Source organism: Eubalaena glacialis, chromosome 4 (assembly GCF_028564815.1).
Source record: "Eubalaena glacialis isolate mEubGla1 chromosome 4, mEubGla1.1.hap2.+ XY, whole genome shotgun sequence".
Lineage (NCBI taxonomy): Eukaryota > Metazoa > Chordata > Mammalia > Artiodactyla > Balaenidae > Eubalaena > Eubalaena glacialis.
The window spans coordinates 7,828,331-7,844,207 of NC_083719.1; the positions used below are offsets into that span (position 1 = coordinate 7,828,331).

The 15,877-nt window shown below is 39.7% G+C and overlaps 1 protein-coding gene across 5 annotated transcripts in view; it reads right to left on the minus strand.

The window, feature by feature from the left end:
• Positions 1-15,877, minus strand: part of SEMA5A (semaphorin 5A) — a 492,520-nt gene that overhangs the window by 301,020 nt on the left and 175,623 nt on the right. For all 5 annotated transcript variants that reach the window (XM_061189118.1, XM_061189117.1, XM_061189119.1 and 2 more), the window contains one exon: positions 14,508-14,704. In XM_061189118.1, coding sequence (XP_061045101.1) covers positions 14,508-14,628 — 121 coding nt within the window. In that variant the 5' untranslated portion in view covers positions 14,629-14,704. The remainder of the gene's footprint in view (positions 1-14,507; positions 14,705-15,877) is intronic.

Genomic DNA, 15,877 nt, shown 5'->3' on the forward strand with positions numbered 1-15,877 from the left:
GCTTTCTGTTACATTGATTTCTATGTTTATCCTTGTGCAAACATCACACTGTCTTGAATTCAAGTACTGTAAGACTTCCAAAATTACTCTCTTTTTCAAAAGCTCTTTCAGCTTTTCTAAGTCTTTTGTATTTCCATGTAAATTTTAAAATCAGGTTTTCAATTTACACAATAAAAGCACATGAACTTTTCACTGGGTTTGTAAGAGTCTATAGATTGCAATGCATATGTTACAGTTGAATTTATATCTTAACATTAAATTTCTGATCTATAAATATTTATCTCCAATTGTTTTGGTCTTTTTAATTTTCTCAGTAATGTTGGGTAGCTTTCAATGTTTGGCTCCTGAACATATTTTGTTAAAGATATCCTTATTTCATATTTATGAGCTACTATAAATGATACAATTTAATTTCCATTTATAATTATTAAGTGATAGTATATCACAATGCAATTGAATTTTTTTTATATTATGTATCTGGAAATCATGAGACATTCACTTAATAGTTCTAATAGGTCTTTTTAAAATTTCAGTGACCGCTCTTATTCTTCCTTTTTAATCTGTATGCCATTTGTTTATTAAATTACTTTTATTATAATATATTATTTATTTATCTAATATTACCTTTCTCAGGGGCTAGTACAATGATAACTAAAAGCACTAAAAATAGTAATGGTAAACATCCTTGTGGGGAAAGCATTCAGGCTTTCACCGTTAAATATTATATTTAGATTTTTTTTAAGGTGCCTTTTGTCATGTGTGGCAACAACCTTTACTTCTAGTTTTTATCATGAATGTGTGTTGAATTTTATCAAATGATTTTTCTATATCTATTGAGATGAATTTAAAAAAATATTTTTGGTCAGTTAATGCACTGATTTACATTGATTTTCAAGTGTTAAACCTTGGAAATCCCACGCAATCTTATATTTATGCAATAAAACCCACTGGGACATGATGTATTATCTTTTTTACAAATGGCTGGATTCGATTGCTGAACTGTTATTAAGGATTTTTGTGCCTATGATTGTGGGAGATATTGGTCTATAGTTTTATATATTAAAATGTCTTGTCTGATTTTGGTAAGAGTAATAATGACTTCTTAAATAAGCTGAGAAGTGTTCCATCCTCTTCTACTCTGGAAGAGTAGAATCAGTGTCCTTTTTTTTCCCTTGAGTACTCGTCAAAATTCACTATTGAAGCCATCTGGATTTGAAGTTCTCTTTGTTGGAAGAGTTTTAAGTACAAATTTAATTCCTTTAATGGATACAGAATTAGTTTATCTGACTTTTCTTAAGTGAACTTGGAGAGATTGTTTATCTTCAAAGAATTTGTCCACTTCATCTAAGTTGTCAAATTTATTGGCATAGAGTTGTTCATTGCTTGCTATTAATCTTTTTTAACTTCTGTAGGTTCTGTAGTGATGTCTCCTCATTCATTCCTAATATTGATAAATATATATCTCTCTTGTTCCTAACCAATCTAGTTAAAGGTTTATTGATATTATTGGTCTTGTTAAAGAACTAGGTTTTAGTTTCATTGATCTTCATTATTCTTTATTTCCACTTAAACTGATTTATACTCATCTTCATTTTCTTCTTCCTTCTGTTTCCTGTAGGTTTAATTTGCTTTTTTTTTTGTACACTTCCTTAAGGAAGATCCCAAAACCATTGATAGCAGATCTTTCTCCATCCCTAATATAAGTAAATAATGATATAAATCCCCCCACCCTGAACTCTGCTTTACTATATACCACAAATTTGGATAAGTTGTGCTTTTATTGTCATTCAGATGAAAATATTTTAGAATTTCCCTTTAATTTTTTATTTGACCTATGAGCCAGTTAGAATTATACTGCTTAAATTCCAATATAATTTTCTATATACCATTTTGTTACTGATTTTTAGTTTGATTCTGATGTGCTCATTGATTACACAGACATGATTTCAATCCTTTTTAATGTATTGAGACTTGATTTATGCTGATCTATGTTTGTATTCTCCATTACTGTGCTATGTCTTGGAAACTACTTTCAGTGAGTTGAGCCAATCGTAGGACTCATCTTGTTTATTTCCTTTCCCTAAGAAATTACAATCCTGTGCCATCCTCTGCCTGTTGTCCATTGTCTGAAAACTGTACTTGCTAATATTTTGTCTGGTTTTCTTGTTTAAATCACGAAGGTAAATGAAATCCCTTTTTCCCATCATGGTCAGATAGTAAAGTCCCCTATATCATTTTTCAAATTAAAAATCATCTGTTTACCAAATCTTGGTCAAACAAGAAACATATATGACAGAAAATCTCTGTCAATTCATATACAATTTGCAAAATTAGTATTAGATGTTGTGGTTAAAAACTCTATCATGAAAGCAGAATTCACACATTCATATATTTTGCATTGGTTTGCATTTATAGTTCTAAAACTAATTATTTTGTGTTAGGGATTTATACTTTTATCCATGGATTTATCAGCTAAGATTTTGTTTTCTCACTCTGAAATGGAGAAATTATTATTTCCATGCTGGAGCTTTACTTTTGTAAATATGTTTTTTTAAGTAGGGCTGACCCTTTGGAATTAAGAAATAAAAGCATTCAAATGAGCTCTAAATTTGAATGAGTCATGCTTTATATTATTCTAGTCTATTTTTTTTTAATTCAGAAAATGTTTGAATCTGGCTTGAACCATCCATGCAATGATTTGAAGTTTTCTCTTTAACTACTAAATTATAACTTCTCAATATACTTTTGCATTATACAGTAACTAACATTAAAATCCAGACAAAAATCATAAAGACTAAATATTCAGATTTCTTGTTCTCTTCATCACTGCTAGTTTCCAAATTGCTGTGCCTCATAGAGCTTTCAAAAAATCGCTCCCCAGAAATACAGACTTGTATATGCAGCTGATTACTAGACATTTCCACTTGGATGCTAAAGAAACATCTCACACTTAACATGTCCAAAACTGAGCCTCCCAAACTCCTTCCAAGTGTGACTCTCTTACAACCTTCCTCATCTCAGTAAATAGCACTTCCACTCTAATCAATCACTCAAGCCCAAAGCCTTAGAGTCTCTCTTGTTTTTCTCTTTCTCTCACAGCACATATACAATCTGAAAGGAAATACTTTGGACTTGACTTCCAAATACACTCTATCCAGAATATGGTCACTTCTCCCTGGTGTCCACTGTTAACACTCTCAACTAAGCCACCACCATCACCAGTCTAGATCACTCACCAGCCCCCAAAATGCTCTCACTGCTCTAAATCCCACATGCCCAACCACAATTCAGTCTGTCCTCAGCACAGCAGCCAGAGTGACCCTTTAAGTCATGTTAGTGCCTTACACTATCATTCCTCTGCTCAAAATCTTCCAGTGTCCCCCCCACCCCAAATAAAGGTCAAATTCATAAAGGCCCTACAGAACGTGGCCCTTATTATCCTTCCAATCTCACCTACATTACTCCCTCCATTCAGGCCACACTGGCCTCCCTGCTCTTACTCAGACCTGCCAAGTACCCTCCCACCTCAGGGCCCAGGCACTTGCTCTTCCCTCTGCCTGGAACATGTTTTCCTCAGTTATCCACATGGCTTGCCCCCTCACCTCCTTAAGTCTTGACTCAATGGGTCATTCTGTATGCCACACAATTTAGTCAGGAAAAGAGAAGCCACCCTAGGTACCTCAAACAGAGAACACTTAATATAGGGAATTGGTTGTAAAGGTATTGGAAGATAAAGTACAAGAACGAAGGAAGAATGCATGACACGCAGAGATGAGCAGCTGCTAACAAGCTGGGCTGGACCCCATAAGCCTGTTCCTGCTGTTGTGCTCTTCTCAAGCAGCTGTGACTCAAGCTGTGACTGCCTGCTCCCCAACTGGGGACTTAGAATCGCTTCAGTCCTCAGCCACGCTATGCAGGCATAAACATGATCCTCACTATTCCTCCAGCCTCCTCAGCAACTGCTGGTTCCTCCCATTCACACATCCTAACAGGAACCCAGCTGGGTCGGAAGCCTGAGAAATTTCACCGACTCTCTGACCAGTTGTACAAAGTGAAATATAAAAGGGACAGCTGTGGGGACGGAGGCAACAGGTAAATGCCGGGCACACCTGGTTACCCTGATGAAAACTGCAAGACCCCTCCCCTCCTTAACGCATTCCCTGCTTTATGTTTTTCCTCAGCCCTTAGCACCATATAACCTGGTCTATATTATATCATCTTATTATTGTCTGTCTCCCCTAATAGAACATAAACTCAGCACAGGCCGAGATTTCTACTGTTTTCGCTTATTGGGGTAACCCCGTGACTGAAACCATTTCTGGCACATCATATGCACTCAATAAAGATGGATTGAATTATTAATGAACTGGAGCTCTGGTTTTATCTTCAAACAAGCAGAAGCTAAAGACTCTGTGTGATGAGGTGAGGGACTCCAGTGGCACAAAAATCAAAACTACGAATAAGAATGACAATCGTTAATCACCCTCTGAGAGCCACCAGGGGAACTCTGCCAGTCCAGCTGTTCCGGCACCAGGGTCTCGTTTCACTGATTTTATTTAATAGGGTTTGTAGTCTATCTAACACGCAGTCCAGAGGTGCTTTCAAGGTGGGAATGGTCAAATAGCATTACGACAAGTTTGTCATCTTGCAGATTGGAAGAATCTATTCATTTGGCATGTTAGCATGCATTATCACCGCACTCTTGATTATGAATGAGAATGCTTCTTGCCTCATGTGACCCATGTGATGAGGCTTTCTGAAGTCTATCCCTGACTCACATGAGGGAAATGGGAAAGCAAAAGAGAAATTAAAAAATAACTCCTTTTCTTTAAAAAGCTTCAGGAAAGTAAAAGGTTATGGTGCTGATTAAATTAGTACACAAACTAAATAAGATTTAGAAAACTCAGTGTAGTCTTTTCTTTGTTATATTGATAACAGAAAAATTTCAGCACTGCTGTCTGCTGAAGTGGGCGTAATGTTTTGTCTCCTCAAATGTGACCATGGCAGATTACCTTGCCTTGATATTAGAAGAAGACAAGAAGTCATAAATCCAAGAAAAAGTATTGCTTAATTAAAAGGTTATTCACCCTACATTTAATCTCCAACTCTTACTCATAAATAAAAAAAGGATTAGATTTTTATCTACCATCATTGTGAGAAATGGATGAATTGCCCATTTAATGCTTAGAAAGACTATAATATGCTTAAAGATAAATAAAATACAATAACATACCATTTGAGGCCCAATGAAATGATCGTTTTAAATCAGAGTCCTGACAATAACTTCACAAACTCTTATCCCCAGTTTTAATGCAATCCCATTGAACTACTTAACTTATAAAGTATTCCATTTGCAGTCTCAGAAAAATAGAAACTATTTCCCCACCCAGACAAATCAATCAAAAATTGATTATCTCAAGATAAAATACAGATGTGGAATCTTACAAATTATTTCATTAGTGGCGCTAGAACACAAAAGTAATCCAAAAGTTATTGATCATTCTCAAAACTCAATAAATTATTTTCATCAGAACTTAATTATTGTTTATAAAAAACATACAACAGGGACCCTCAGCTTTCATCAATCGAAGATCAATAAACATAAAAGTACAACACAGGTATTGCAACCAATTCACTCAATGAATAATGCATAGTGGTTTTACAATGAGTGCATTTTCTTCTAACACCTCTATGCACTCATGAATGAAAATTACATACCTACATTGTAGAGTTGAAAAGTAATGTGTTTTTTAATATTCCATTTTTTCAGATAGCAAACTAGCAACAGACTTTAAAATAAAAAATGTATTACCAAGTGTAGCTCTTAACGTATAGGATAGGCAGTGTACTTATACCTTAGTTGTTTCATTTGCATATAGGTTCAAATATTTTGCCCACGTAACTTTGAGATTACATTATATGAAACATTCAGTCATTTGCATGATAACAGAAGTTAAATTATTGATGGGTCAAAGGATTTTTTTATAGGATCCATAACAACACTTTTCTTTCCCAAATAAACGCAAAGGAGGATAACTCATAACCCGTTACGAAACCAAAGAGAATCACACTTGATTTATGTAAATTTTAGTTTTTACAAAGAAAAGCATTGAGTTCAAGACACTTTTCAACAGTAATCGGTATCTTGCTATTATTTAATCAGATTCACATGAAAATATTAAAATGAATTTTATGCAATCTATTTTTAATTAAAATAAATTTTCCTAATTCTTCCTTGGAGAAAGTGGGCCATTGTCATGCAGTCATACACACTTATGATTTATAAAGGTCAAATGGCAGATCTGAGACTAGAAGAACAGGGAGAAATACTGTAAGCAATTTTAATCAAGGTCTTTACAGGCTCAAAGACTCTGAAATCTCTGAAATCTGACAGGGACTCTAGAAATTATCTACGACAGCCCCTCCTGTGGTAATGAGCGTCCTAGATCCTAGGAAAAGAGATAAAATCCAGCCGGGATCATGAAACCACATGCCTGTCTGGGGCATGAGACACCGGACAGCAAAAACCCAGAGAGAAAATGGAGCAGCATGGGACATGTACAGAGCCCTGGGATGTTCATGAGGCCATGGGATAGGTATGGAGCCCCGAGACAGGCATGGAGCCTTGATACGTGCATGGGGCTGTGAGGCCACATGAAGAGCCACAGGACAGCTATAGAGCCATGGGAGATGCATGAGGCCACGGGACAGGCGTGGGATCCTGGGACATATGTAAGGAGCCACAGAACAGGTATGGAGCCCCAAGGGGAGCAGGTGGTGAGCCAAGCAATGCCAGTGGTCCCGAGGTCTGTGAGCCAGTCAAGGGAAGAGTGGTAAGAGGCAGGACCATGGGCAGGGTTGGCAGTTAACAGGGAGAGAGGAAATGTGTACATGACACCCTCCAGACTGGGAGAAAGACAGCCTCTCGGAGGTAGGGAAGAGCTGGGGCTCCCAGTGAGTTAACATAAAGAACAGCCAAAAAGAGTTACAAAACTTGCCACACATTTTTATTGTCAACACTGAACACATCAATGCCTTTAACAGGAAGGCAATGGAATATAGTTATATCTTTTGAAAGAAAAACACAGGATCCGTGAAAAATAATCATTCATCCTGTGGTATGGGAATAGAACCCGAGTTTAAAATCCTGGGTTGGCCCCTTTCGGTCATGGATTTTTCAATCACCCAAGGCTACATGTGGGGATAAGGCAGTTGTTTAAACTCGAGGGCCACATGCCACATCCCAGTCCGGTCCCAGTGATGGCCCAAGCTGGAATAGCCATTTCGAGTCCCTCAGACCTGGGGCCAAATGTTGCTAATCTAGTGTCAAGCATCCATACGGTTCTTCCATAAGTTCCAAAACAATTCTCAGGCCAAACAACAAATCCAGAAGTAGGAAGACACTCAGCAGGAACATCCAGCAGTTACAGATAGAGATCCCAGGGAGCTGAGAGGAGAATTAACAGCACCTGGCCTGATTCTGCAGGCAGAAGTCATCTTGGGCATTAATATTAAGTGCTGTCAATCCCAGTCCTGGGCAAATATGTGGACAAAACTATAATTCAAAAAGATACAGGCATCCCTATGTTCATAGCAGCACTATTCACAATAGCCAAGACATGGAAACAACCTAAATGTCCACTGACAGATGAATGGTTAAAGGAGATGTGGTACATATATACAATGGAATACTACTCAGCCATAAAAAAAGAGTGAAATAATGCCATTTACAGCAACATGGATGCAACTAGAGATTATCTTACTAAGTGAAGTAAGTCAGAAAGAGAAAGACAAATACCATATGATATCACTTATATATGGAATCTAAAATACGACACAAATGAACCTATCTACGAAACAGAAACAGACTCACAGACATAGAGAACAGACTTGTGGTTGCCAAGGGGGAGGGGGTGTGGGGGAGGGATGGATTGGGAGTCTGGGATTAGCAGATACAAACTATTATATATAGAATGGATAAACAACAAGATCCTACTGTAGAGCACAGAGAAATATATTCAATATCCTGTGATAAACCATAACGGAAAAGAATTTGAAAAAGAATGTGCACATATATACATATATATGTATATTTATATATATGTGTACCTGAATCACTTTGCTGCACAGCAGGAGTTAACACATTATAAATCAAGTATATTTCAAATGAAATAAATTAAAAAAAATACTAAGTGCTGTCAGCTAAGACACTAAAAGAAGGCCTCCAAATTACTCATGATATTAAAGCTGCAAGGCAAAGTAAGCCTGAGTACAGAATGACTCACCCCAGCGGTGGTCTTTCTCTGTGTGTTATGTGAAACTGCCCAATTCCTATAACTGGAGCACATTCTCTAAATGGCGAGCGTGCTGGGTAAACTTTAATCAATAAACAAACAAAAGCAGAATATGGCACTATCGCCTTAAGTGGACATTAAACATTTAAAACTCATTTCGGATACAGTTATGAGATTCAGTAAGCGTGCTGAGAAACATGCTGTCTTGAAGGGTCGCTACTTTCCCCCCTTTATTGGAACAGTCATTTAAGCAAACGACAAGGACGTAAGTGTGAAGGGTGCGTCTGTCACGGGTCAGGGTGTTTTAGCAGCCACTGCACGAGCAGGGATAAATATTCCAGAACATGCAGTCAAGGGAGTACCCTTGCAAACACAGCAAGCTGTTAGGGCTTGTTGAGCAACGAACTCCACAAGACAAGCGGAGCCCGAAGTGGTAAATATTTTACCAAGCCTGGGAAAAAAGATCCTGCCAGCACCTTCTGCCCAGCCAGGTAAATCAAATCAAGACTTCAATGAAATGTGCTTCCTTGTACTGAGATGTTCTTGCAGACTCTTCCTGAGAAGCCTCCCGTGCAGGGTGCCTCCAACGTATAATGCTAAATCATGAAATTTTAAATGTACCCAGAAACCAAGATGGTAAACATCAAGATGATCCAGCCCTTCCTTTATTTCTCTCTTATCAGTGTTTGATCATACCTTCTCAAACTTTCCTGTATTGAGCACAGAAGAGTGTTTATGGGGCATAGCCATGGCCACCTGCTCAGCTATAACAGGAGCCATTTCAAGGGCTGACTGGGCTCCAAACAGCCACAGGGAATCTTTTATGTTTGTTTTTGATCAACAGTCTTATCCTTTCTTAAGAGAAGCACTTCGTTCCTAAAGCACCCATACTCTTGGCCCATGGCCTGCATACTCCCTCTCAGCCAAGACGGAGGTCCCCAGGTACTCCCTCCCTCTAACTGCCCTGCATCCTGGGTGCCCTGGCCTCCCTCCCTCTGGGCTGGCTGGAGGTGGGGTCTCCTTCCTGTGAGCTAATCCCTCACCTCTGCCCAATATCCTATCCCCTCCTATAGCCCCGGGGACTTTGCCTAGTCAATTATCTCCCCCTGTCTTTTCTCTCTTCACCAGTACCATTTAAGGATGATTAAGTAATGCTCTCTTAAAAGCCGTTCCCTGTCCTCATGTCCCTGCCAACTGAAACAGTAATCCTCTATTTTTATGTCTATTTCTTCACCTCACATTTATCCCTTCACTCATGAGCATCTAGTTTTATCCCCAGCACTGCTGCGAAACTGCTCTGATAAATGCCGTTTGCTACGGGTTGATGTGTCCACCCCACGCCCACCCAGAGATATGTTGAAGTCCTAACCTCATGCACCTGTGATGATTGTGACCTTATTTGGAAATAGGGCTTTGATGTAATTAATTAAGATGAAGTCATGCTGGGTGAGGGTGGGCCCCAAACCCAATATGACTTGTGTCCTTATAAAAAGAAGAGAAAACAGACACAGAACACAGACGTACAGAGAGAATGCCACGTGACTACAGACTCAGAGAACTGGAGTGATGGGTCCACAAGCCAAAGAACGTTAAGGATTGCTGACAGCCACCCGAAGCTAAGAAGCGGCAAAGATTCTTCCCTAGAGCTTTCAGAGCGTGGCCCTGGTGACACCTTGCTTTTGGACTTCTAGCCTTCAGAACTGTGAGAGAAGATACTGTGATTGTTTTAAACCACCCAGTTTGTAGTATTTGGTTACAGCGATACTGGGAAACTAATAGACCATTACAGTTTTCCCAGAAGATAGTAGGGCTTTCAGTGCTACATTCCAAAAAAGTCTCGGGCAAATCAGGATGAGTTTGTCACTACCTTCTGGCCCACAGGTGCCTTGAACTGGCTGCATCATCTGACACTCTGACGGCCACCTCCCTCTTGGAAAAGCTCTCCTTTCTTGGTTCCCATGATACCTGCTCTCAATTAGTTAACTCCATCCGATGGCAGCTAGGAACTCAGCTTTCTCGATCTGACATCATTTCAGATTCCCCTTCTCTCTTTATTTCGTCTGGAATCAACAGCCAAGAACTCAGGGCTCACTCTCAGTGCCTCCTGCCCCCTCCTGTCTTATATCCTCTAAAACATCAACAACTCCCTCTTCACATCTCCAGAATCCACCCAATTCTCTACATTTCTGCTACCACTCCCGCAGCTCAGGCCCTCATCGCTGCTCCCTTTGGTCACAGCAGCGGCCCCAGAATTTGCTCTTCCTGCCGGCATTTCTCCATCCTCCAAGGTGAGCCTGTGCAGACAAGAGGGGGACTTTTTTTTTTTAAGACATTGATTATTCTTTTTTAAAAATTTTATTTATTTATTTATTTATTTTTGGCTGTGTTGGGTCTTCGTTTCCGTGCGAGGGCTTTCTCTAGTTGTGGCAAGCGGGGGCCACTCTTCATCGCGCTGCGCGGGCCTCTCACTATCGCGGCCTCTCTTGTTGCGGAGCACAGGCTCCAGACGCGCAGGCTCAGTAGTTGTGGCTCACGGGCCCAGTTGCTCCGCGGCATGTGGGATCTTCCCAGACCAGGGCTCGAACCCGTGTCCCCCGCATTGGCAGGCAGATTCTCAACCACTGTGCCACCGGGGAAGCCCGAGGGGGACTTCTTAAGATGCCTTTTGATGCCGTGCATTATTGAATCCTCACTGTAAGTTTCATCTCCCTCTACTTCCTCTCTGTAATCTGAACTAACATTTCATGGCTTACTGTACTCGACACTTGCCAAAAACTGCTGTGCTCCCCTCATGAGATTCATAAACACCTTCTAACAATCATCTGGGACTCAGCTCTGGCGTTGCTGCATCCTAGAAAACCTCCTTAACCATTCCTCTACAGCCCAGGCTGTCTGCTTCAGACACCCCTTCCCTGGGCTCACACAGCACCCGGCAAAGACACCTGAGAGGACCCTTAATACAGTGTAATGCAACGGTCCTTTTGGTTTATATTCCTCGAGATATTCTACACCCTTAACAGGAACTAGGTTTTTTACCTCTATCTCCTCCATATTTAGCACAGACCCCGGTACATATATAGGCAGTTATTAAATGTCTGTTGAATGTTCAGTCCAAATTTTAAAAATGAAAATTAAAAGTATGTTGAGATGCCATTTATGAGCTATGGGGTTTTCCCAAATCCCACAGCTGAACAGTGCACTCTGTTGGAAAGTCTAGTATGAAACAGATACTCCTATCCAGGGCAATGAGAATGCAAAATGGTGCAACCTTCATGAAAGGGAATCAGGCAGTTATCTAGCAAAACCACAACTGCAGTCACCCCTTGACCCAGCAATTCCAATTCCAGGAATCTCTGTCAATGTTACACTTGCAAAAATATCAAAAGTGCAGGAGGCACTACACATTGTAACACTATACATGATCACTTCTCCCAGCAGGGAGTTGCTGAGTAGACTAGAGTTCATTACATAGAGGAGAGCTATGTGACTATGAGAAGAAGTGACATAAATCCATACTACTGGGACGTGGACTCCAGGGTATATCATGATGTCAAAAAATGCTAGATAGGGAAAACTCTGTATATATGCTACTTTTTAAGAAAAGAGGGTATGAATATATATGTGCATGTGTATGTGTGTGTGGAGTTTGGTTTATATTTAAAATGAAGCATAAACTATAAACAAGTAAAAGGTGAGCTAAAGGCAGAGAGAGTGAACAAGGTAAGGAAAACGGTTTCTCTGAACACCGTTTGTTTTATTAATTTGCCTTTAAAACACTACAGAATAATGTAATGTAAATTTTGAAAACCTCGAAAAAATCAAGTGAAATTAAACAAATGAAATTAACTGGATTTTGAGTTGGTGGCACAACCTTACAAAGGGAAATTCTTTCAATTTCAAGGTGCTAATTTTGCTTCAATTTTCCGGTGAGATTTATACCCTGAGGACTAAAAGAAAAGAAGAAAAATCATCCGAAAGGGTTTTCTGTAGTCAACAAGGACTAAAGTTGCACAGAACTGTTATTCTGAAATGACTAAGTATGTATTACAGGAAAAGGCAAAGGAATAATTATGCTGACCTGCAGAGACAGGATTCTGTGCACAGGAGAGAAAGATAGAGACATAAAATGGAAGAGGATCAGAAAGTCTCTCGAGTCCTGGAGATGAGCTGGAAGTATCCAGAGCAACTTCTGGTGCGTTTTAAAGAACGTTTTCCTTAGCTCTATACACTGAAAACACCTGACTTTGATCACCCCTATGCTTGAATCAGATAAAAATGGCTGATTCTCAGGTCAATAGAAGGAAATGGATAAGAGGAGTCTTATTATCCCAGGGAATAATCAAGCCATCCAAGGCCACTTGGGTTGTTGCCAAAGAACTCAGGGGCCAACCTCAAGAGGCTCCGCTAGGCCTGAAATGTGATGATTTCACCATCTGTAAGAACATAAGCTGCAAGTGATGGAAATATACCAAATACTGAAATCCATGTATTAAAAATAATTCTAACAACCACTTTTTTTAAAAAAAAGCAAACATAACATTTTATTTGTCCCCTCTGGATAATGTTGGAGAACCAACTAAGTAGGCTCTTTACAAAAATGGTAAAGGGAAGAAAAATAAGCATTCACTCTGCCTTTCCTATGTCAGTTGCACCCTCAGGATATTCAAATAGTTGAGGAGGGAAAGTTACTTTATGTAGAAATATTTTAGCCATTAAATGCAAAAAGAATAGTAAAATTAAAAACTCCCAGTTTTTCACCCATGAATGAATCAGGAGATTTAGGCCGTGATCCTCGATGACTGATCAATTCACATCCCGATGAAGGACGCAGCACCATCCATGACACAGCAGAGACACAAAGATGCACACCTGAATCTGGGCAGCCTCTGGGTATCACTCCTAATTTACAGACACATTCAGGACAGAAGAGCGTCCAAATGACAGCAATGGGAAGCGCTGGGCAAACCCTGGATTGTGGAGACTCTGCGGGACGATGGATTCAAGTTTCTTTAAAAATTAATTTGCAAGGGGAGAGCAACAACAACAAAACACAGTGAAGGATGAAGAGACTCATGACATACACCAGCCAACTGCAATAGACGACACCAGCCAACTGCAATAGACGACACCAGCCAACTGAATAGATGAAGGTCCTTCCGTTCCTGACTCAGTTCAACCGTTACCAGAACAAGGCACAAGCATTCCTGTGACCATCAGGGCTCTCACAGGACTCACTGGATGTTTGCTAATTTTATGGCATTGGTTTTTGTCTGGGTTTCTGATGTTTTGGTATGATTATGGCATCATGGATTCCTTATCTTTGATAGCCAAGAAGTGAAATATTATGGCACTATTATATCATTTCTTGAATTTGCTTCAAAATAATTTGGTGAATGTGGGTAGAGCATGGGTGGGGATATACATGAAAAAAGGTGGGCCAGGGATGAATAAATACAGGGGCTGGGTGTTCCTTAGACTCTTCTATTTTTGTATATATTTCAAATCTTTTTGTGATATAAAAGTTACAAAATAACAGACCACAAAACTATTCATTGGATGAATTATTAAAATACAATGTCTGATTAATTATACTCAGTTTCATGATATAAGAGCAAGTTCCTTGAGGACAGAGACAAAGACTAGTTTGCTTATCACCTTAAATGCTTAGAAATGTCCAGGGTGTAAAGAACCCTAAATAAATTTTGATGAATTAAAGAATAAAAGAATGTGTATACACACTAATCAATTGATCCTACAGATATGTAGGCATATTTGAGACAGTAAACCAATTCTGTCTGCCACGCAATGCCAGATAGAGACAAAGGCGTACATTGTGTGGTGGGACTAAGGCTTTGTTGGGAAATGCTGAAATGAAGAATTTTTTGTTTTGCTTGGTTTTGTTGTTATTTCTGTGGGTCACATTTTTCTCCCCCGGTTCAAATGCCTAGGAGGCTGACAGCACCTGTTAAGTAAAAGTGGCCTCAACAATGGGACTTTCTGCCTATGATTATTCTGAGCTTGGATTCTTCTTAAGATAGTGATCAGTTTCAGAATGTGAAACTCTTGTGATGGGGGATTTTGTATTTTTGCTCTGATTTTAAACAATGTCTAAAACAAGACTCACAGAATAATAGAGTGATAACCAGTGCTATTCTGAGTATGGAACGAGCATTTAAATGGTGCCTTTGCAATCAGAGCGTGCTCGACCCTCACCTTTATAGGAAATGACCGGGTGCTCTGCTCTCTGGCACTGAGATGCGTCTGTCTCCGGCTGGGCGAGTCTCCACCATCCCAGGCTTGAGAAGAGCCACGCAATGACGCAGGGTCCCTTCATGGTGGGCAGGAGACCTTAGGCTCTGGACACTTGTCTTTAACCAGAAGCTCGTCGTCCCGTCATGTGGGGAAAGTGCCTAAAACACGCAAAAGAGAACAAGTGCGTTAACATGGGTTCACGTTTTCTGGTGGGTGGTCTTTCAGTAAAGCCCCATCACGCCCTTTAAAAAAAAAAGAGCCTTGCCGTGCTTGGACAAACACACCTTTTTCTAGGAGATATTTCAGAAATGTGTGAGTAATGATGTATGTCTCAATCTAGACCTCTTTTCCTCCCAATAATTTTATGAGATAACCCATTGACTATAAAAGAAGGAATGTTCAAGTTTAAGCTCTATCAAGTTGTCATCGTCCCCACCCCCATGAAGAATTCGGTTTCAGAGTTGTGATCATCAATTGGTTTTCCCTTGGAACATCATTCTCGCCCCGTCGTGCAAATGCAGATTATATGTGGAAGCCCTAAGAATCCCTCCCCTTCCCTTTTCAAAGTACAAAAGCCCCTATTAAATAAGGCTATGACTACTGTCCTTGACTAATAACCTGATTAACACTATGCTACCCAACTCTTAAAAATCATCCACGGTGGGTGCATTTCTCCTTTGAAATTTACAGATGACCTGCCTGCAAAGTTTTTGGCTAGAGATCAAATAAAACCTAGATGGAGCACCTACTGGGTGAAATGAAATGGCCGTGCTGGGAGCTGGGAAACTTTAAAGATTACGAATAATTTAAAAGATTAATAAGCTTTAAAATAAGATAGGCTCATAAAAATAACTATAATCCAAGCTGTTAGAAAATCATAAAAAAGAAGCAGGAGCGCTATGGGGGTTAGGAGAGAGAGTACGACTGCTATTTAGAGAGATCAAGGGTGGGTCAAAGGAAGACTTCATATTTGAGTTTAATAGTGGAGGATAAAGAGGATTTCAACAGATGGAGACTTCTGGAAGTAATCCAGGAGAGGATGAAAAGAGGCACTTGAGGGCCAAGAGGAATGAGTAGGCAACATGTGTTTACTGTACTTGACCCCAGGGGATAGAAAGGGGAGAACTGCAAAGCAGCTTAGAGAGAATGTTGGGTTAAGATTTGGAAGGTGAATGATACTAAGGTCTGAGGTCTCTATTCTTAGGCAATAAGCTACCACAGTATATTAACATTAGAAGAAATAGTAATCATTCTCACCATAGCATACATAGGAAATTGGCTAAAGAAGAGCATAAAGGTCGAGAAGTTAAGTTGAAGATACAGCAATTGTT